We start from the raw sequence: 23,963 nt of genomic DNA on the forward strand, positions 1-23,963 counted from the left end.
CGTGACAAAGTAAGGATCAGCCCTGGGTGCCAACTATTCTAGCTACACCACTGGTTCTGTTTCTAAAAGCTAAGATTGCATCAGTTGTATCTAATATGGGAAATAATGCTGTTGAAAAGATATTTAATGCCAACATTAAATTTTTAAAAATTTAAAAATTCTGTCTTGAAATTGTACCAGATTTTCTTTCTGATATGTTCCAAAGAATCTCATTCACATGCAGCTCTTCAACCAATCATGTCTTACCCATATCACATTGCCAGCATCAAAAATATTTCTGAGTTTCCCTTGCTTGAAAATTTGAACTTGGTTTTATCTTGTTTTAAGTTCAGGTCGCTCTGAGATAAGCTTTCAAAAAGTGGGTGGTGATAGAAAAAGCCTTAGTATAAACTGAATCACAAAAAGATAACATGCATTTTAAAATTTGGTGAAATTCTATGAATATGGCATAACCTTCACAGATGAGCTGCAAAAGTTTCTTTTCTGCCGTTAGAATAAACACAATTATTAATCTTTTATAGAAGAATGCCTTTTAATTTCATTACTTGTGCAAGCTCAAAGGATATGTCTTGTTTGCAAAAACATGCTAAGGTTGTAAGTAATACCATGTAAGAAAATCTGTGTGGAGTTTTAGATCATTTGCCCTGGTGGTGTTTGCTGTGACCATTTCCTCAGAGAAATTTATCTGTCAGAATATTCCATCGAACTGCAATATCTCAACAAAAGTCTTTTCCCATGCACCCTTAAAGGGATTGAAGACACTCCCAAACCGCGTACGGCCATCTGAAAAAGTTAACATTCTGACGTACTTAGTGACGTTTTGTTTGTGTCGCTACAAAATGCAGACAGTAATGAAACGTGATACCTTGTTATCTTTAGCTGGACCTGAGATGTCCATCGCTGAATCGCTTGTACACTGTGCTGTGGGTATTGACCTCAGGCTGAGGTCTTCAGCTGTATGTACTGACTGTGCACTAGCGTCTAATTACCGACGGTAGCAAGCTGTGTGTTTATTTTCTGGGATCGATGGTGGTGTCTAACACTTCTGTTACACCTCATTCGAAACTAGGTCAGATTACCGGCGTTAGACGTTTCTTTTTGCGCGAGTCTTCACACCCCTTAACATTTGTTCACCACCTCATCTATATGATGATGCAATTAAACAATTTCCTGATTGTTTGAAATGTTACCAACTTATATCGTTTGTGATACGAGATTGTAAAATTTTGCAGATTTTAAAGAAAACTTTTGTGGTCTATAAGATCAAACTCTAGAAAACAGAGAAAGAAGAAACTCAGCCTCTTTAAAACAAAATTACAATACTAGTATTTTGAAATACATTACTTATGTATTTCAGCATAGATTCTCTCAGACAGGCAATAAAAAACTCAAAATGCTATACACATGACTCACAATGATGAAAGCTTTACGGTAACACAGGCACAAAGCATAAACTATAGTATGAGCAAACCAAGCAGGAGACTGAAATGGCAAACCAACGGCACATCGAGAGGATTGAGCTACTTGTATTTAAAGTGACCAGCTATAATGAACGATTGTAGTCATTGCTAAGATATTTCTTCATCTTGCTGTAGCAGGGCCTCTTCTACAGCTTGGGCAGCACCTGTGTTTACTTCATCAGCGTCTTTCTGTAAAGGGAAATCAAAATTAAACAACAGCTGTGAAAAATAAGTACTAACTATTGTAAGAATTCTTGGAAACTGTCAAACAGAGTGGGTCACATTCATGGCTAAATGTGGACAGAATAAAAGAAGAACTCTGCAAAGACAAAATAGAGAGAGAAAGAGAGACATGAGTTGATTATTCAATGAAATTTAATGATTTAGTAATCAAACTGTTTGCCAAAGGGGAGAAAAATAGGCAATCCTCTGATGTACATGATGTGAATATGTTCAGTGCTGATTAAGAATGCAGTTTATATGTATCTCTTAATAGGGTTCAAATCACTACAGCTCCATGGAGACACAAGATATTGATTTGGCCCAATGGCGTAGTAGCTAGCTGGGTTTCAGAGGAACCAGTTCAAGAGTGAGAGTGAGGCCCGTCACCCCTCAGATGTTCTTGATGAATGTAACGACCACAAAGTTCTGTTTGGTGGTCTTTACATTTGACTGGCAGTTACGATCCGTTGACTAACCACACCTTGGACATTTCGAGCCCCCCCTCCCCCAAAGACATGAGGGGCTCTGGTTCAATGACCTGTCTGAACTGCCTATTGCTATGCCTCAGATTCTGATGGGAAATGTATATAGCAAAATTCTGCCACATTTGTCCTGGAATTACTTTACTCCCTTCACCAATTAAAGGAAAAGAGACAATCTCTCAACACTCACCAAAAGTTCTAACACTAATAAATCACTCAGCCTTTTTACTTCCCTTGGTCGAGACATCAGTGAGTTTTCACGCCTGTGAAGAGGCAGAAATGACATCGTTTGATGAGGTAAAAATTGTTATTCCAAAATATAAATGTAGGTGTAATTACTGTAAAGATGATGAGGAAGCTATGTTGAAGGTCGGGATGGATAAATAATTATTTTGCCAAGAATTCAAGAGGAATTAAAGTAGACAACATGAGATCTTGGTCAGGGTCTTATTCACCACTGGGCCATTAAATGGGACCCAAATTACAGGGCAGAAAAAAGATGGGAAAAGTGACCTATTAGAAAATTATTTCCTTAACTTAACTTTATATATATATTATCTGTTTCGTTTGCCCTCGTCACACTAGTTTCCTAATAAAATGGAATAGGAAATAACACACATCCATTGAATATTATTAAAAGAGAACTTTATCATGCATAAAATAAAATTAACTGCACGTCTGGATAAAATGTACACATGATGCCCTGTGTAGGTTCTCTCATGGCAGATCGGGGGCCAAACCAAAACAATTTCTGACTCAGGGTGGCACGGAACAATTTATCTGTATTCCATCGCGAATATGCTTTGCAAAATGGGTAAAACTGCAATACAAGTGTGACCATATATAGCTGTCGTTTGTACTACAGTAAGCATAGCATTTTATAAGAGACACAATTCACAGCTTTCAACACTCCTTTAAAATATGAAATTTGAACACTAAATTAATCCCTGGGTCACCCCTCAAGAAGCCCCCGTAAATACAGCCCTGGTTTCACTAGCAGTTAAATGCTTTGAGGGAAGCAGTAAGCTCTTGTAGAGGGAACCTGAATCGGCGTTATCTAAATATCTAGCATCTCTGGGGGATATATGAATGACATACGCGATATGCATTGTCACATTTGTTATGAGGCATATCATATTTGAGGGTAGCAGTAAATCATGTAGTGGGAACATGAGTCAGCGTTATCTATTCTTTGCGGGATACATGAATGACATAGTAATTTTTTTTAATGGGGCATATCAAGTTTAATTTTCCTGTTTGTTTTTCACTATTGTTGCTGGTCTTCTGTACAAGAGTTTACTTGTACAGCTTACAAGGTTTCTATCTTTATATTATTAACAAACAACACATCTTGCAACTCTTCAAATTCATACTGTAGCTTCCCAAAATTCACAAGAGTTTTCACAAGCTTAAAATGTAATAAAAAAAAATGAAAAATTAAATAAATTGCTGATAAGACGGCAACAACTATTTATTAAGTTTAACCTAGGTGGAGAGAAAGTAAGGTATTTTCTGACTTAAATAAAAAACAATAGTATAAAAAAAAGGAAAGCCTGTTTAAAATGTTATCTACTAAAACATCTTATAGTTGTACAAGTATGTATACAGATGATGTTTTATAACAACATCCCAGTTATCTAGAAAATTATTCATTTTAATAATGGCCAGTCTTCAGTGCACCACATCAGAATGTATTATAAGCTAACTTACATTCATTCTAAGATCCATGAATTAGCTTCCATTTTCAAAGTCTTCCAATCTCTATCAGAATTCAAAACACCAAGAGTAGGCGTTCTGAATTAATTTTCTTTGAGGGCCAGCGAGAAACATTGGTCGGATACAGGATTAGAGAGAGAACTAAAACTCTCACATTTGGGACAATTGGGAAAAAGTACGCCAGTCGGATATTCTCAAGGCTACGGCCTTCAATTTCTTTTATTCCAGTATAAATTACAAAATTTATGAATAGGACACCTAATAATGATACATAAAAGATGTAAAAAAAAAAAAATTTACAATCATGAAAGCATGAACAAATAAGAAAAAAGATGGAGGATTAGAAGTTTGAAAGATTAAAAGGATTATAACAGAGATTCTAAGAACCCATTTTGAATATAAATGGCTGCTCTGTAGATAAATGAGTTCTCAAAAAGCATACTTCTAAAAGGTGGCAAAATAGAAGGATTTTGTAGATTGTACTTGCTGGATCTATTGCACAGAGAGATCAACTCGGAGTGAAGTGGGTGATCTTTAGAACTAAGTATATTCTTAGCTAGTCTTATGAATTCATTTTTAGCAGCAGTGTTTACTTTACCAACCAGGCTTTCATAGTCAAAATTAAATATATTTGAGCAGTATTATGGGACTGCACACCCAGTCAGTTAAGGATTACAGAAAAGTGGGACTGAAATCTTTCCCGGACTGAATTCGGTCCACAGCTGGCCGCCTAATGAGAACCCTGACCTTGAGTTTATAGCTTAATTCTAGCTATATATTCTAGCTACCTTGAGTTTATAGCTTCTAGCTAAAGTGAAGGTATCCATAGTTCAGGGTTTTCACCAACATTGTGAAAGAAAATATTTAATATGGTGGGGAACCTAATCTCCAACACTACCTAATATCCATAACGATAGTTGCCTTGCTGGAAGGATGAGCAAATTGTCAACCACTTAACAGACTTACCCCCTCAGTCACCTAACTCCAGATTCTAGAATCTAATAAAGAAACATCAATTTTATAGTTTCAAGTTTTTCTAGGACATGTGGCAAGCCCCTTTAAATTGGAGTTTACTGTTCTGTGGACTTGGAAATACTTTCAGTGGTATTTTCACTAATGATGGGTAGAGAGCTATATGAACTTCAAAGAAGACATGTTTGTATTTTTAGTACATCCTCGTACATTTCAATGTTCTGAGTGAGGTAATAAATGGTACATACTCTTAAATGTCACACCATGTAGCATTAACAGGCTATGCGATACCTCATCCTACCTCATGTGTTCCTTGAGCTGACGTTTCTGTTGCTTTATAAAGTGCGTGTGTTCTTTCAGTCCATCCTCAAACATCTTCTTGTAGCTCTCATCCAAATAACGAACAGACTGGAATGAATCGTGTATGACATCTTGGTAAGTCTGCGAATCTGATGTAATTTATCCAGTCAAGGATTTCATCATTTGAGCAGAGAGAGAGAGAGGATCAACCAGAGTAGAAGAAATATATATATCGTAAAAGTTTTCCTGATAAAATACGAGTATTACATTTTACAATGATTGTATATAAACATCAGATCTGCCTGCAGTTGTATTCAAGTTTCAACAAAACTTGAAACAAATGTTTTCATGATCACTGAGCATTTTAAATTTTTGACCTGCATGACAGACACTGGGTAGTGATGCAAAATGAAACAGAAAATAGACCACAAGACAGTGCCTCGTAGTTAGTTTTCCATTTGAAAAAACAATGCCCCCTCCCACACACCCCCTCCCAAAAAAAAAAAAGAAAAAAAAAGAAAAAAAAAAAAAGGAAACTGGTGTTATTCTTCAGTTTAAGGAAAATATCCTTTGTAATTAGTTGCAATATAAAAGTCTGCTGTAAAAACCAAAAGTTAATTTCCAAAAACAGAAAAAAAAAACCCATAAAAAAAGAACAAAAATGAACAACTAAAGAAATGAACACACGAAGAATGATTGAACTAACTATAGAATGAAGGAACGGATAAATAAATAGTGCAAAGGATATGGTGGCAGCTGATCAATTTCTGTTCTTTGTAAAAGTATCTCTGTTCCAGCTCTTTTTTGTAATCCTTGCCTCTGCAGAAAGTGCTTGACCAATGGGCTCTGACCACTGCTGTTGAAAATACACTTAGCAAAGGTTGGCCCTTCTGAGACTGGGTGAGACTGTAAGCAGATTTGATGAAATATAGAAACAAAGAAGGAAAGGAAAAATACAGAAATGTAAAAATGTATTGTAGTTTCGATGATGGAAACTAGGTGCATCATGAAGGAATCAGACATCTTATAGGTTCCCTACTTGAGATAGTCATGTTTACAAGGATTTCAGACTTTCACCTCTGATGATCTCCACTAAAGAAACACTAGGGTTTAAATATTCAAAATGCAAAAAATGTGACTTCATCCAATGTTCCATTCTTGAGATACACAGGTCTACGTAGCTTTCACATTTTCAATTAATTGAAAGGTAACTGAAAGGTCTTTCACTTCCACCATAAATAATAGGTTTCTTGAACTCAAATGGAGGCATTTCAATTAAAATTAGATAAAATGTTTACAAGGGAAGGATCACAGATGCACATATACATCCACACATATACATCCACACATAGACATCCGCATATAGACATCCGCACACAGTCATCCACACATAGACATCATAGCCAAAGACATCCACACAAAGACATCCACACATACACACCCACACATAGACATCCACACATACACACCCACACCTAGACATCCACACATAGACATCCACACATACACACCCACACCTAGACATCCACACATAGACATCCACACATAGACATCCACACATAGACATCCACACATAGACACCCACACCTAGACATCCACACATACACATCCACACATAGACATCCACACATAGACATCCACACATAGACATCCACACATAGACATCCACACATAGACACCCACACCTAGACATCCACATATACACATCCACACATAGACATCCACACATAGACATCCACACATAGACATCCACACATAGACATCCACACATAGACATCCACACATAGACATCCACACATAGACATCCACACATAGACATCCACACATAGACATCCACACATAGACATCCACACATAGACATCCACACATAGACACCCACACCTAGACATCCACACATACACATCCACACATAGACATCCACACATAGACATCCACACATAGACATCCACACATAGACATCCACACATAGACACCCACACCTAGACATCCACACATACACATCCACACATAGACATCCACACATAGACATCCACACATAGACATCCACACATAGACATCCACACATAGACACCCACACCTAGACATCCACACATACACATCCACACATAGACATCCACACATACACATCCACACATAGACATCCACACATACACATCCACACATAGACATCCACACATTGACATCCACACATAGACATCCACACATATACACCTAGACATCCACACATAGACATCCACACATAGACATCCACACATAGACATCCACACATTGACATCCACACATACACATCCACACAAAGACATCCACACATAGACATCATAGCCAAAGACAGTGTACCTTAAAGCAGTCCAATGCATCTGTAGCATAATTACTCTCATCATCGAATGGGTTTGAAACAAAAGTATTTTATCAGATTGCTGTCTTAATGCCAAGACAGATGGTTTACATCTTTGGAAAAGTCTGTTCCATTTTCAGAGCAAATTATTGATACTTAGGGTACATACCTAGCCTAGTCTTCTTTACACATAGGAATCGAGTCATCCAAAAAAAAAACACACACACACTAACACACACGCAAGAACAACAACGCAACGTTTATATATTTCAAAAAAGAACATCACATCATAGCTTTATTGATGAAGTGGAACATGGTTATGAGAGACATTCAGGGTACTTTGAAATACCAATCAGTTTGTGAAATGTCTGTTTAAGGCCGATCTGTTTTTATCCCTAGTTTGCCGAGACAAGCAATTGTTTGTATTCTAACACAATATGCTGAAAACTATTGTTTAATGATTTCCAAGAGTTAGGAAGCCAACAAAACTCAAAAAAGCTGCTCAAAAAAAAAGAATACTTCAATGTTATTGCTGTACATGACGCTGCAAACTAAAAGCCACGTACTGAAAAAACAAAAACTAAGAAAAAACAAAGAATAAACCTTTCACCAAACCATTACTCTCAAAGTTTTCTTTGAAGATAAGTTTGAAAGCTTAGGCCGACAATTTTGACAGGACGAATCAATGAAAGGTTCTTCTGACAAGTAATAGCCTACCTCTTTTGATTTTCGTAATCTGGAGACTTCAGCGAGACCGGAATGGGAGCTGGATTTCTTTGACGAATGCAGACTCCTATCTTCGCTGACTGACTTGTTGGGAGCCTTGGAAAGTACCCCTCCCTGTAGACTGTCACTTGGCTGCTTCACTACCTTTGACCCTTGACCTCTCTTCTTCCCACCCTTTGGGTTTCTGGATGAGGAAGAGCCATCACTGACCATTGAATCTTCATATTCCACTCTGTGTTCTTTGATCGGCTGCAACGGAGTGGATTTACTGAAAGGATGTTTCTCTGCGAACCGTTCCTTCGTTTGAGCCAGGGCTACCGCATCGATGGAATCACTCGTCTCATCTTTATTTAATCCTCCTCCTCCTGCTCCTCCTCCTCCTCCTCCTAGGTGATCTCTCGTCATGGAAGACGAGATGCTACTATTGGATGGAGACATGACCCTCGCCTTCTTATCGGTCTTACTGCTTCTTAAGTCTTGTTCAGATAAAGCTAACGTTGAGTTTGTATCAACCCGGCTGATGTCATTTTCAGAAAAATCCAAGTTCAAGATGTTACCTGTTGAAATAAGGATTGGATTGGAGAGCATAGGAAGACAGGAGAAATTCTGTGCCCTTGAGGGTATAAATATTGACGTAGTAGATTAGACAAACCTCAGCCTTAAATTTTTCTAGCACTCAAGTCACACAACACATATCGTTGAGTTGAGTTTGTATCAACCCGGCTGATGTCATTTTCAGAAAAATCCAAGTTCAAGATGTTACCTATTGATATAAGGATTGGATTGGAGAGCATAGGATGACAGGAGAAATTCTGTGCCCTTAAGGGTATAAATATTGACGTAGTAGATTAGACAAACCTCAGCCTTAAAGTTTTCTAGTACTCACGTCACACAACACATATCTTGACCTCAGTGTCGTCAAGAATTGAGTGACTTAACTTCAAAGGTGTATAATGACTCAAACAGTTTCATGAACTGATGAACTCATTCCCCTTAGACATATTATACAAATGGCTCGAGAATCAACTGGAGTCTAGAAAAACACTGACAGTGACTCCATTTGACTTTAAAAATGAAGTGAGTTGCTACAACTCATTTACACATTACATATGTTATCTGTTGAGCAGCTGTGTAAATGGAAGCATAACATGTGTTTGTAAGAGTGTACGCACACTACAAACAAGAAGTATTTTTGGCTTTGTAGAGCATCCACATCAAAGAAAAAAATACATCTTAAAAAAAAAGGAACGAATGAAGTTGTTTTTAAAAGTTACTATCAATTCATGTAATTAAAGAATTAAAAATCTAAATTTAAACGAAATAAAAAGACTTAAAAACAATCAAAAGAAATGAAATAAAATATCCCACCTTTCTTAGAATCCTGCTTTAAGATTTCTTCTTTCCGAAGGTCTTTTGGCTCTAGTTTTTCAAAGTTCCAAGCACCCTTCCACGACTCTGGAGCAGGCTTGGTGCCGACTATCCACAAGCCTGTCAGGTCGCATATTCCACTGATGAAATCCCCCTGAAATTGGCGCCAGGAGTCTGGAAAGGCTGCACAGAATGCAGCATACATACCCTGAGCGAGCAAATCTGCATAACCCTGGAAACAGAAGAAGTTGAGAAGATGAAAGGATGTCAGAGACTTATGGGTTTGGACTTGTAACAACTTAAAAGACTTGTGACCCTGAAATTGTACAAAGAATGTATTTTAACTTAGGAAGTTTCATGTGTGTTGGCTCTTAACGTTGCATGATTACTGTTTTCTTGTATTGTTCTCTCTATTTACTAATGGGAGCGCTCTACTAGACAAGCCCTCTGGTGTTTTTTGGAGTGCTTCCTTTCACAATTTTCCCTGTTGTTGATATGTTTTGTCACGTAGTTAACTTCTCTGTATTTATATTGTGAAGAAACAAATAAATGAAATGAAATGATTCATGTCATGTGATATTTTGGTCATTCAATGAATTCACTGTTTGAGTTGATTTTAAGTTTGGGTAAAAAAAACGTTGCCCTGGTAACAGGGTTCCATGGGTCACAGTTGAAAACCTCACCGACCAAATTTAGTGCATGCAACCTGCAAGCTGCACGTTGCCTAGCTGTGAGTTAATATACATTGCATAAAACAAAGAGTAATGATATGAAAATGATTTACCTGGAAGAAGACATCTCTGTATTTAGGGTGGTTTGCTGATAAAAGCAGTTTCACATAGTTATGCGCTATCCTGTTGAAGAGTTTGGGTTGTACCATTTTACTGGGATGATATCGGTTCAAGAAAAACCACCAAAATGAGTCCTGTAAGAAGAAAGAATGAAAGAAGTGTGACTGTCTACCAATATATACCTGTCCAAAAATGCAAATTTATTGTCAGAGAAAGACAGAGAGAGAGAGAGAGCATGGCATTTTGGTTTAAAGAAATCACTGACTTCCAAAGCAACGACTTGAAACACTTCCAACCCGAACAACAAAGCAGCAGGAAGACAGCAAGAAGAAATGAACTTTTGTGAAACAAGTTGGTCTTGATGTCATTCATGGATACCCATTGAGCAACTTAAATTTTTTTTACCCTAGAATAAATAGTCAACATTCAAGACAAGCTTAATCTTATGAGTTACAACAAACACATTGCAGAGTTGCACAAAGTCATGGCATATCTTAAATTCAAGTAAATTCGACCCTGTCTGACTAGAGACAATCTCTTTGAAGTGGCACTGTGCATTAAATTTAAACAAAATATGGAAAAGTTAATGCCCATATGAAAAAGGAAAAATTAGGTTTAAATTACTAAGAGTATAACCATCTAGCTTGGTCCTTCTATTTGCAACAGAAACCAATTAGTAAGGCACACACCTTGAAAGGTTTGCAATGCAGAGATATAACACAAACACTTAAATCTGTTGGACACACCATTTTTCTGTGGGCCCTATAGGATTTAAAAGTTAACATATGCAAACTCGGGGAAACCGAATGGTGGTAAGAACAAAGATCCCTTGGAATGAGAGTTGTCCTACAGTGTGTAAACTACATGAGCTGGTCCAAACAACATAATCTTACAATCCAATGCGATGCAAATCTTGTAAACAGGTGTACAATGGAGGATGTTAGCTGATACAACTCACTAGGTCTCAAGCATGCGGTACATTAATAGTTCCGTTTAGTCAGTGTTCCATGTTCATATACTCTTTTTTGAAATTTTTTTTTATACATAACCTCTCTTAAAAATCCCTTCCCTGCCAATTTTCTGGATTGTATTGATTAAAATAAGGGGTGTGCTTTCATATTCTAAGGCATGCTAGGTACTGTGGCTCCTGACTGGGACTACTAGCAGAGAAATAGATAAATTGGGATCACCACTACCTACTAGGGGCAGGATAGCTCAGAATAGATAAATAGGGATCACTGCCTACTAGGGGCGGGATAGCTCTGAAAATAGATAAATAGGGATCAACACCTACTAGGGGCAGGATAGCTCAGAATAGATAAATAGGGATCACTGTCTACTAGGGGCAGGATAGCTTAGAATATCTAAATAGGGATCACCACCTACTAGGGGCAGGATAGCTCAGAATAGATAAATAGGGATCACTGCCTACTAGGGGTGGGATAGCTCTGAAAATAGATAAATAGGGATCACCACCTACTAGGGGCAGGATAGCTCAGAATAGATAATTAGGGATCACTGTCTACTAGGGGCAGGATGGCTCACAATAGATAAATAGGGATCACCACCTACCTGGGGCAGGATAGCTCACAATAGATAAATAGGGATCAGCACCACCTACTAGGGGCAGGATAGTTCAGAATTGATATATAGGGATCACCACCTACTAGGGGCAGGATAGCTCAGAATAGATAATTAGGGATCAGCACCACCTACTTGGGGCAGGATAGCTCAGAATAGATCAATAGGGATCACCACACCTAGGTGGTGCTGAATAGATAATTAGGGATCACCGCCACCTACTTGGGGCAGGGTAGCCTAGTTGGTTCATGCACAGGACTTCATGTCACCCTGAGATCACAGGTAGGGGTTCCCTGTTCTAGCCAAACTGTATTTTCCTCTTTAGAAGTTTCGGGTATAATGAAGAACAAAGTATCCTCTACATTAAACAATAGCAGAGTTGATACAAATGAAAAAAAAAACTTGAAAAAAAGAAAAGAAATGGGCAAGTGACTTACAATTAAGACAGCTTCAGACATTTTTGAATGAAATAGTCTCTTAAATTCCTCTTTGTAATGTGGTTTTTTATCCAGACTTCTCTGGGCATCTGTGACTCGCATAAGGATGGTGATGGCTGAATCTAAGTCAGGCAGAGGTGTAAGTTTCTTGTTGTCAAATCCTCTAAACTGATAGAGCTGAAGAAAAGAATCCGTGAAAAAAAAAACTCATCTTATCAAAAGTTAAAAAAAAAACAAATAATACCATACAAGTCAAACAGTTTTCGTATTAAATGTTCATTTCATTTGTAGGTTTCAGTTTTGACTGTCTCGCTAAGATGGCAAGCCTATTCATCAGTAGATGAGTAATACATTTTAAAAGATACGAGGGAGAATAGATGAAAAAATATTAGCTTTTCTTCTGGCCCACTAAATTATTTAACAAAGCATTCATGAAAATACAATTAATAAATAACAATAATAATAATAACAAAGATGTGTAATGCATCCACCCAGAAAAGGGCGCTCAGGGCACAAGAGCTTGAGGCATAGGGTGAGTTTTAAGCTTTTGGAAGGAGGAGACACTCTTAGCCATCTTGATTTCAAGTTGTAACATATTCCACAATCACGGTGTAGAGACTGAAAAAGATCTATCCCCTCCGAAAATGGTTGGATTTAGATTCCCTGAGAAGTAACTTGTCAATTTAACATAGATTTCGGGTCGGAATATATTCTTGAAGCATATGAGAGATGTATAAAGGTACCACATTGTGAAGAGACTTTTAGACAATCAACATTAGCTTGAAAACAGTTCTGTAAGTAACAGGAAGCCAATGCAGTTATATCAGGATCAGTGTTCCTTCTTTGTATAATGCTCCTCTAAGTAATGTTGATGGTTTGAGACGTAGACGTCCCTCCTCATCTGATACCACCAGACTCATGATTCCACGCTCAAAGCGTTAAACTGGTGATAAATCTTTTCAAGTTATTGGTCCCCCGCCTCTAGAACCAGTTGCCTGTGGGGTATATGAGTGGCGGCTTCCATCTCGGTCTTTAAAGGTCTGATGAAAACATATTTATTTACTGCGGAGTAAATATTTGTTTTTCTTGCTTGTGTTTAGGCTTGGTGTTTGTTTTTTACTGTGTAGTTTACATTTTTTTCTTTATAGCTTTTCTTTTGTAAAGTTCTCTAATATATATTCAAATCTACTGTTAAGACCTTACCTGACTAGCTGTGAAGTCATACATATTCAAATCTATCTATACATCATGTCATGTAGAATAGACACTTACCTCCACAAGTTTTGGCTTTGTAGCTTTTGTTTCTTTCTGAAAAAAAAAGAAGAAAAAAGAGAAAAAAGAAAAGAAAAGAAAAAAAGGGGCATTAGAGACTGTGCGAATAAAGAATGCAATGTAATGTTACAGTGGTGTAGCCTTCTATCAAAGAAAAAAGAACATCTCAAGCACAATTTAGTTTCAAAAGTTTACATAGTTGTATTATTTGCAGTTATACTTGTTAAGGATTTATTACGTGCGTTGAATCAGGATATGAAGGGAAGGAGGAGGAAACTGATGAGGATGGGCAGCTACAGAGAGGGGAAGAACAGGAGGGTAAGGTTGGTCCAGTCTACTTGTCAGCCCCTCTCCTACATCTACTCCAGCATCATGAGATTGACCTTTAACCCCCCCCAAAAAAAAAAAAAAAAAAAATAAATAAATAAAGACAACTACTGAATTTAGTGGGTGAGTGACAAGAGAAGGTAGTAACTGCTAACGTCACCAGTGAAAATGAAAAATTGTAGTAACATTACACATGTCATATCTCTGTTCATTTTCTATAAAGAACCTTATAATACCTTCTTCATCTTCGAAGTCTTGATCCGTTTAGCGAGGTACTTCCCTTTGTTTGTCTGATCAGCTGTTAGCGCTGTAAGTAGAAACAAATGAATTGATTCTAATATCAATTTAATTATAGTATACGTAAATTGTACGATGCTTTTACATATCTCTATATATACATATATATATGTAACAAAGATTCAGATGTTCACTTCCTGTTGCAAAAGTGCTCAATACATAGAATTAGGGCTACATAATATAGTCTACCTATATGGCAACTTACAGCATGTTGTTACTCGAGTTTCACCCAACTAGACCGTGCTAGGAAAAATAACATATTAAAGTCACATGCATACACGAATGTTTACGTCCAGTTGTCTGATGATCGCCACACAGGCGTGAAACTCGAGTAACAACATGCTATAAGTTACTGCATAGGTAGACTATATTATATATATATATATATATATATATATATATATATATAAATATATATATATATATGTATATATTATTAGAGAAAACCAGAGAAATAAGAAATTACTCATAATTGACAAAGAAGGAGTAAAGTTTTAGAAAATATATTTCAATGCCATGTGTTTGTTGTAACTCATAAGATTAAGATTGTTTTAAATGTTGACTATTTATTCTAGGGAATAAATTATTTAAGTAGCTCAATGGGTATCCATGAATGACATCAAGACAAAGTTATTTTCGGTCCCCCTGGGACCTTCGCCAGCTTTACTTGGCAGTCGAAGATTCGACTGCCAAGTATTGCAGTTTGTTTTCTGGTGGTTCCAGTTGAAAAAGACAATATACTTTTCTCATCCAATGACCCTATCTTTGTGAATACATAAATCTAAAGTTATCTTTCTTCAGAATGAATCAATTACATACTGGGACAGAATGAACATGCAACCTATGTTGTATTTATGGCATTGTAACTAATACTTTGCTTTGGGCTTGGCTATCATTTCTGAGACATGAGAAATGTAGTGATGTCAACAAAAGGCTGCAAATTACTTGTCCTTAAGAACATACATTTGTCATAGACTGATATTATTGGATATTTTATGTCATAAATGAACAGTGATGAATGGGAAATATCTTCTTCATAAACCTGTTGAGTGAAACTCGATCAACATGGAATATAGACATCTGAAATAGGGGTTGGAGAAAAGGTCGATAAGCCTATTCTTCAGGTAGTATATTTTACTACCTGAATAAGGGCACATTAGGTGCTGAACATTGAATTCCAGCGAGGTCTTTATCCAGTTTACTTATTCTGCAGATTTTCGACAGAAAGCTTCTTTTGACTGTTCCAAGAAGATTTTATTGTGTTCTTGGTCATTGCATTAATCCGAAAAGAGTGTTAACAATAGTTTGTTAGCAACCCCTCTTACACCTCCAAGAGGCCATTGAATCACCCAGGCGTGGTCTTGGCTCCACCCTATTTGCACAAAGGAGCTTTAGTCATACTTTACTGACTTTATTGAATAAAGAAAAGATAAACACACGATGTTGGAAAACAGGGAGATTTGGCAATAGTCCCTAATTATATATGTGTGTATATTATTATATATATAAATATATATATACATATATATATATATATATGTATATATACATATATGTATATATATATATAAATGAAAATCGTAATGAGTTGGAAAATCAAGAACAGTGAAAAAACTTTCAGCCTCCACCGAGATTCGAACCCGGGCCTCCCGCTTTGTACGCGGATACGTATATATATATATCTATATTTATATATGTTCAAAGTATCCGTTCAAAGTATCTCTTTCGAGATCGGTTTTAGGGATCACAAATAATTTCGAGTTGGTAAGCATCATGTTTGATCTCTAGAGTAAGGCAAAAATGTCACCAAAACAGAACAAGTATTGTTGGATACAGGTGACAAAAGCCTACAATGGAATAACGTCCTTCCTTACCAGTTTCGAACCTATGCGTCCATCAGCCTAGTGGTTAGGGTGGCCCTAGTTCGAACCCGGTGGAGGCTGGAAGTTTTTTCACTGTTCTTGATTTTCCAACTTAGGTTTCAAATATATATATATATATATATATATATATATATATATATATTGAATTTGTATTGAAATTGTAGTGAGTTGGTAAATCCAGAACTATGTTTTTATAGATATTAGCAATATTAATCTAGACTTGCCTTTAAAAAGAAAAGAACAACAAAGAAACAAACAGCAAAAGGTAATAAACAGGATGAATATATGCTTACTTGATTTGACTGAGTAAATACCAGCAAATTGGTTAAGCTCTTTGACATCTCTTGCTGTTGATTAGAGAAAAAAATGGGAGAGCATGCAGGAAAGCAAGCAGTCTGGGTTTACTACATTAAAACAGACAATATATTATATGATATTCTATAGGACTTTAGGAATTAATATAAATAAGCAATAATAAAAGCAGTAATAAAAGCAATGGTTAGAGCAGCTGTTGCTTTGATTCCTCAAAACTCGCAGAATAATACCCGTACAACTGACACTCACTCCCTGAAAAATGGTAAAGTCTGACAGAGGCTTGGGTGGGCGGAGTCTGAAGAAGGCTTGAGTGGGCGGAGTCTGAAGGAGGCTTGAGTGGGCTGATTCTGAAGGAGGCTTGAGTGGGCTGAGTCTGAAGAAGGCTTGAGTGGGCGGAGTCTGAAGGAGGCTTGAGTGGGCTGATTCTGAAGGAGGCTTGAGTGGGCTGAGTCTGAAAAAGGCTTAAGTGGGCGGAGTCTGAAGCAGGCTTGAATTGGCTGAGTCTGAAGGAGGTTTTTGTGGGCGGAGTCTGAAGTAGGCTTGAGTGGGTGGAGTCTAAGAATTGGGATTGGGAGCACAGTGTTACAATGTTACCCTGATTGTAGTGATTAGGTAGATGAGGAAACTGCGGAGAGGGTTAGAGAAGGAAGACTGGAGACAGGTAAGAGAGGAGTGAAGCAAATTCCCAAGTATTGTCATCAGTCTGAAATAAGAAATGTATTTTTCATCAACCTTACGACACCCTGAATTTTTCACGGCATGATGATAAAGAAAGGAAAACACACAGGTTGTAACAAATTTGTTGTGCATCACACTGTTTCATCTACAGTATTTGCATCCACAAAGCACCCCCCCTCCTCCCCACCCAAATAAGGAGGGCTGGGAAGACAAGGAGGTGTGGGGACTAATATTTGAGATAAAAAATTGTGTATTCTCACTGCATAAGATTCTTTTGGAAAAAAAGGATATGCAGGAGGGGCCAAGTCACATTATTGTCTTCTGGGCCTGACCTGACTTTTGTCGCCTGTAAGGTGATTGCATTAGTACTGTGGAAGATCTATTATTGAAGGCGGGGATTGGATAAACCATTAATTATTGAGGGAGAGAATTGGATAAGCCATTTATTATTGAGGGAGACGATTGGATAAGCCATTTATTATTGAGGGAGAGGATTGGATAAGCCATTTATTATTGAGGGAGACGATTGGATAAGCCATTTATTATTGAGGGAGAGGATTGGATAAGCCATTTGTTAGTGAGGGAGGGGATTGGATAAGCCATTTATTATTGAGGGAGAGGATTGGATAAGCCATTTGTTAGTGAGGGAGGGGATTGGATAAGCCATTTATTATTGAGGAAGGGGATTGGATAAGCCATTTGTTAGTGAGGGAGGGGATTGGATAAGCCATTTATTATTGAGGGAGGGGATTGGATAAGCCATTTATTATTGAGGGAGGGGATTGGATAAGCCATTTGTTAGTGAGGGAGGGGATTGGATAAGCCATTTATTATTGAGGAAGGGGATTGGATAAGAAAGCTTACTAAGAAAGTATTATCTGAACCAAACGTTGTGAAAACAACCAATTTACAGTCTTTGTATTTCAACTGAATGTACTGTTCAAATACAAGTTTGTCTTCCCCTTCGGCCTTTCCCACCCCCTCTCGCTGCAATTTGTAAGATCTGAGGTAGAAAAGGGTACCATGGACGAACTTCAAACACCAAGTAGACTACTTCTTGAGTAACCGTTTTTACCAGCCATGATTGTGGCACAGATGCACATATACACCATCACCATTGTATCCATACCTTGGTTTTGTCTTCTGCAAGGAACCAAAATGCTCGTACGGTAGACTTTTTTTGAGACTGGGATTGGAGCAAGTACCTAGTTTACATATAAGACTTATGACCATGATAACATTAACATTAAAACAGAGGTTTATGGCAAATTTAATGTGGAAAGCAATAAACTATAGTGGCTGTATTAATTTATCATTTCAGTGGTTCTATTGAGAGAGACCAAACTTTGTTGACCCAAGATGAATGAAGATCTGCTGTCTATTATTATCATGCATCTATTTGGCAGAGTTGTTTGCTTCCAGGCTGCTACAGCACACAAAGGTGAAAAGGTCATCATAGTAATAGAAGTCCAGTACAAACACTTCAAACCAATGGATTTTCCCAGTTATTTACAACTCACGCCCTTTGGATCCAGCAGATCTATACACTTATTTATATGCATGATTGTACATAATGACTGATAAAGTGAGTAGTGATGAAATGACTGTCAACAGTGGAGGCCAATTCCGGTACTTGTATAATTTATTTTGTGTGTGCATCATATAGGCAGTCACGGTCCACTGTTCAAAGGTCACAGATACAGAATGGCAATGTTAGGACTTGTCATATCTTGTCGAGAAGATAAGCACAGTTGGTCACCCAGACAGAGATTTCATCCACCGAAAAAAAATATTCAGGTGGCAGGCAATGTAATGCTTACAGGAAAGAGAAAAATATTTTACACTTTCAGTTGAAACACCACTTCAGAATCTAGTATTTAGATACATGGTTGTTTGAATAAAGACTGTCTTTTTGGTTTACCAGATAAACCCTTCCTCGCTCCATGAAGTGGATCACAAGGGGCAGTCTGTGTTATCATCATAGTACTGTAGATGTTCTCAAAACCTTTTAATGACTTTCCTATCATGATATTGTTCTTGATTTGTCTTTGAAATGAAACACAATTTTGTATATATACTTGCTCAGTTTATATCAATGCTCTCTCTATTTAGAATTTCATCAATAAGTAACTTAATACTTATAAGAATATGATTTGCACCTTGGATATAAAATCATCTGAACATTAGAAAGGGACAGAAGGTTGCAAGCAACATTGTGAGAAAATGAATTTCAGCCAACAGAATATCCCTTTAATGGTTCAAACCTTAATAGACAGCTGACTTGGGTAATGATACTAGGAAAACTTTTACAGTCGACAACCTTAGTAATGCGATAGATAAATAATAATCATAACAATACGTATGCACAGAGCGTAAATGCCTTGCATCGAAATGGGAAAGTATACTTCACTGACTCTACTGGTTACTTCATACCAAAGACCTGTGTTTAATGTTACTGGTTACTTACCAAAACCTGTGTTTAATGTTACTGGTTACTTCATACCAAAGACCTGTGTTTATTGTTCTTACCTTTCACAGGTCCATAGGTGTCCTGTGACGGGTAGAAGTAATCGTCGACATCAACATTTGAACCTTGACTTTCGATCACCAAAGAGGAAGCAAACATCTGTAGTTCTCTGTCCAAGTTTGCAATTCTTTTGTTAACTCTCTCGATACTGCCCACTAAAAATGCTGTACAGGAGCAGTTAAGGAAGGGAGGCTAGCCAATGGGAATGCATTGTGTAGTATATTGAGCAGAGTGACTATAAGCTTTTGTTGTTAAAGGTGATGCCAAGTCGGTAGTTCTGTTCTACAGTTCCTAGAAACGATTTTCTTCCCGAATCATTCATGCACATGTATAGGTCTTTGTTTTTAAATTAAGTTACTTTGCTATATATCTGTTGTTCACTTGCTCTAGTAGGCCTACAGTAAAGTTAAATAAATAAAAATACATACTTCAATTCTTGAGTTCTCTAATACTTTGTATCTTTTACTCAATTTATATAGATACTGTACGTAGCATTCAGCAGTATAATACAAATTGATATTTTTTAATGAATAAAGTTGCCAATGTTCAAACATTTTACATTTTCACTTGGGAATTTCTTGGTATCTTTACAAGATTAAACTAGAAAGATTTCTTTACATTCAAGGTGAAATTAAGAACATGGATTTTATTCAACCAGAGAATATATTTCTGATGGTTACAGTGTTTGTGATGTTTTTATGTTATCTTTTGTTGAACCTACAATCACAATGCGGCCTATAAACCTAGGCCGACTACAGTAAGTCACAGGCCAACCAACCCTAGCCCATACTTTGGAGCTTAAATTTCAGACTAACTTTACTTTCCTTAAGTACAGGGGAAATGCCATAAATATCAGAGCAATACCATCCATTTGAGTTCTCCAATATATGATTTAGCTAAAAGAAATTTGAACACAAAAATGAGAAATAGATGAATTTGTGTCAGTTTGTAACATGCACTTTAAACTGTCTTGCCGACCTCAATCCATATTACACAATCATTTAAATCGGCCTTGAAACAATATGTCTAAACATAGTTCATTATGTTAAGCAGCCACATGTGTGCATGTAAAGACTACAGTTTTAACTCACTTGATTCTTTTTACATATAAATTTACATAAATAAATTGAAGATGGAAACTATATATTTCTTCTGGATGCAAAAACACAACTTATTCTAGTTTGACCAGGATTGGGACCAAAAATGTCCCAGAAGCTAAGTTATATTATATATACTTCTAGGCTAGGTTTAGTTGCTACTACCTTTATCCACTTGACTTCTAGCCTTGCACTCAATGTTAATAGGCAAGATTCACTAAAGTAACATCTACTAAACCACCCTTACAGTAACTTATCAGCAAAACAAACTTGTATGGTCTTTCTTTTCATGCAGTATATGTCCAATTTGTCTACTTTGTTAACTTTCTGCGGCCAAAGCGGTCCTGGAAAATCCTTACACTACGTGTTTACTCTGGCTGATTAGTAAAGCACACTAGGCTGTCAAGTCTTCAGAAAGTCTTACATAACCTGTCAAAAAAATTGCTACTTCAACAAGTTCATAACCTATTAAACCATACTGGAATTATTCCTTCTAAGTGACTTTCAATATTGGTACTGGAACACTTAAATAAAATTGAAGTTACCACACCAAATTTTAAGTTGTTAATGTAAGGAACCAGCCTAGGCCTAGTGTAGCTATTAGTAATAGAATTATACTCTCCCTGATCTGTTCTATGCCTTACTCACATGTTTACAGAAATAAATGGATTGTTTGTGTTTGCTATGTGTAAGTTGCATATCTTGTAGCCTGCTGTAGTGTAATATTTGTTCAGTATACGTTAGTCACGTTGGCCAAGTGCTACTGCCATTGCTAGCCTAAGTTAGGAATATAGGCTCTAGGATTAATAATTAGGGCCTAGTAGTATAGTCAGTATTGCGAAGTTCGGCATACTGCGAAGTTCGGACACCCTAAGAAATACACGATTTCACCATGAAAACCTACAGGAAGAGCCAAATTTCACCAAAAAGTACGAAGCTACAGTTATTTTCTCTCCAAAATGACCCGTGTGCAAGAAATTACTTACATATTTGTCAATAAAATGACGAAGATCTATGAAGTCTGTTACAATTACTGAAAGAGCAACTGCGCCACCAATTTTATCACCAGCGCCACACTGTGGGTTGCGTGTCCGAACTTCGCAATACTCTAGCAAAGAAATACCAGTTCCACAATCACGAAGAATCTTCTTGGAAAACAACTTGAAAACAGTTTGCAGGAAAGAAAGTTTGGCTGTGTATCGTAATATAACAAAATTCTCCCACCATATGAAGTATATTTTCAAATGATTTATACCAGAAGATTTACTTTTGGGGTGTTTTAAGTCTTAAGTATCCGAACTTCGAAGTCACCATGCTAGTACTTAGGCCTAATAATAGTAGCATGGTGGGCTCATAATTGACGCACTTAAGGATTTGATCAACGATATCTATCAAGGAAAAATCCAAATCACTCGACTGTATGTGTTTTTCTTATGTGTACTTCCTTAGAAATGTTATGATCTCAAAATATTTCAGGTTCTGTGCTTATGCACCGTACAATTGAGCAGAATTTGACCACAAAATGTCTGCCGTGTCAAGTTCTTTCATACCCCTAAATTGACACATTTGTTGAAAAGCTAACTGTAGTGTAGGCCTTAGTATACATCCATTGACTTTAGATGCTGTTTGTTATGCTCTGAGCCTCTAAGCTCAGACTGGTCAGGTTCCACAGAGCAGTGTTATCATATTGAGGTATTGTTGGTTATTTTTAGGGAGTAAGATTTCCAAATGACCAAAAAATGTGCAAAACTGGTGGGAGTGTGTTAAAAGCTTAAAAAATACCACAATTTGGTCAGCAAATAGCTGAAATGGATTCAAACTCATGAAATGTGTCATTCTGCTTGACTGCAAAAAGTTTAGGTGGCCTGCTGTATCGTTGCTTACTAATAATTGAAGGTGCGTCAATTACGGGGGTGCGTCAATTATGAAGCCTTTACTATATAGTCAGTATTGCGAAGTTCGCCATACTGCGAAGTTCGGGCACCCTAAGAAATACACGATTTTCACCATGAAAACCTACAGGAAGAGCCAAATTTCACCAAAAAGTACGAAGCTACAGTTATTTTCTCTCCAAAATGACCCGTGTGCAAGAAATTACTTACATATTTGTCAATAAAATGACGAAGATCTATGAAGTCTGTTATAATTACTGAAAGAGCAACAGCGCCACCAATTTTTACCAGCGCCACACTGTAGGTTGCGTGGCCGAAATTCGCAATACTCTAGCAAGAAATACCAGTTCCACAATCACGAAGAATCTTCTTGGAAAACAACGTGAAAACAGTTTGCAGGAAAGAAAGTTTGGCCGTGTATCGTACTATAACAAAATTCTCCCACCATATGAAGTATATTTTCAAATGATTTATACCAGAAGATTTAGTTTTGGGGTGTTTTAAGTCTTAAGTGGGCGAACTTCGAAGTCACCATCCTACTAATAGTAGGCCGAGATCTATGAGAGTCTTGCCATATCTATAAGAGGCCAAGACCTTGGCCTTAATAGTTATTGTGTAGCATTAATAACTTTCCCATAGCCTACAAACCAGAGTGAACGCCTAGTTTTACCGTTACTCTTACGTTAGTTCTACGTTTAAAAGCCCATTTTCTCTTCGGATTCGTGGAACTAGGCCAAGTGCTTATCTTAAGTCTATAGAGCATAGGCCTGGGGCCTAGGCAATTTCCAAACGCTGAACGATTAATGTTGAAAAAGATACAAGGTTTCTGATTTTGTTCATCAATGATAGCTTCTTTGGCCTTGTCAAGCTCTTCTTTAGTTTCCAAATAGTCGTCCCGATACAAATTCATTGGAGAATTGGTTCGATTTATACCAGCCATTTTCAACCTTTGATGAAGATTTTGTGCTTTAATGGTTGCTAAGAGAGGCGCTTGTGATAGGGCATATGGAACATTTACAAAACCTATGGGCCTTATTCTGTCGTGGGTTGTTCGCAATCATATATCGTAGCAGTGTGGAATGGGGAGGGGGTGGGGAGGGGGGTAGGGATTGTTTGTGAGCAAAAAGGAATCAATTAAACACTCTTCTTCAGGATATCTGGCCTATATAGAAACTGAAACAAAATATTTGTAATAATATTCACGTTTTGTGGTTACATGAATACTGATGAGTATTCATGTACCCTCAAAACGTGAATAGGCTATTATTACAAGCGCTACAGAAAT

The 23,963-nt window shown here is 37.2% G+C and overlaps 1 protein-coding gene across 1 annotated transcript; it reads right to left on the reverse strand.

The window, feature by feature from the left end:
* Positions 1–40: 40 nt before the first annotated feature.
* Positions 41–23,717, reverse strand: LOC139960149 (uncharacterized). The gene is made up of 13 exons (XM_071958299.1): positions 23,498–23,717; positions 19,692–19,853; positions 16,463–16,516; positions 14,226–14,296; positions 13,663–13,698; positions 12,391–12,567; positions 10,366–10,506; positions 9,582–9,813; positions 8,205–8,770; positions 5,899–6,058; positions 5,154–5,304; positions 2,355–2,427; positions 41–1,649 (listed from the first exon to the last, which is right to left on the reverse strand). Exons 1-13 carry the CDS (start codon positions 23,616–23,618, stop codon positions 1,569–1,571), a joined length of 2,025 nt encoding a protein of 674 aa, XP_071814400.1. The 5' UTR covers positions 23,619–23,717; the 3' UTR covers positions 41–1,568.
* Positions 23,718–23,963: the final 246 nt, after the last annotated feature.

This window comes from Apostichopus japonicus, chromosome 19 (genome assembly GCF_037975245.1).
Source record: "Apostichopus japonicus isolate 1M-3 chromosome 19, ASM3797524v1, whole genome shotgun sequence".
Classification (NCBI taxonomy): domain Eukaryota; kingdom Metazoa; phylum Echinodermata; class Holothuroidea; order Aspidochirotida; family Stichopodidae; genus Apostichopus; species Apostichopus japonicus.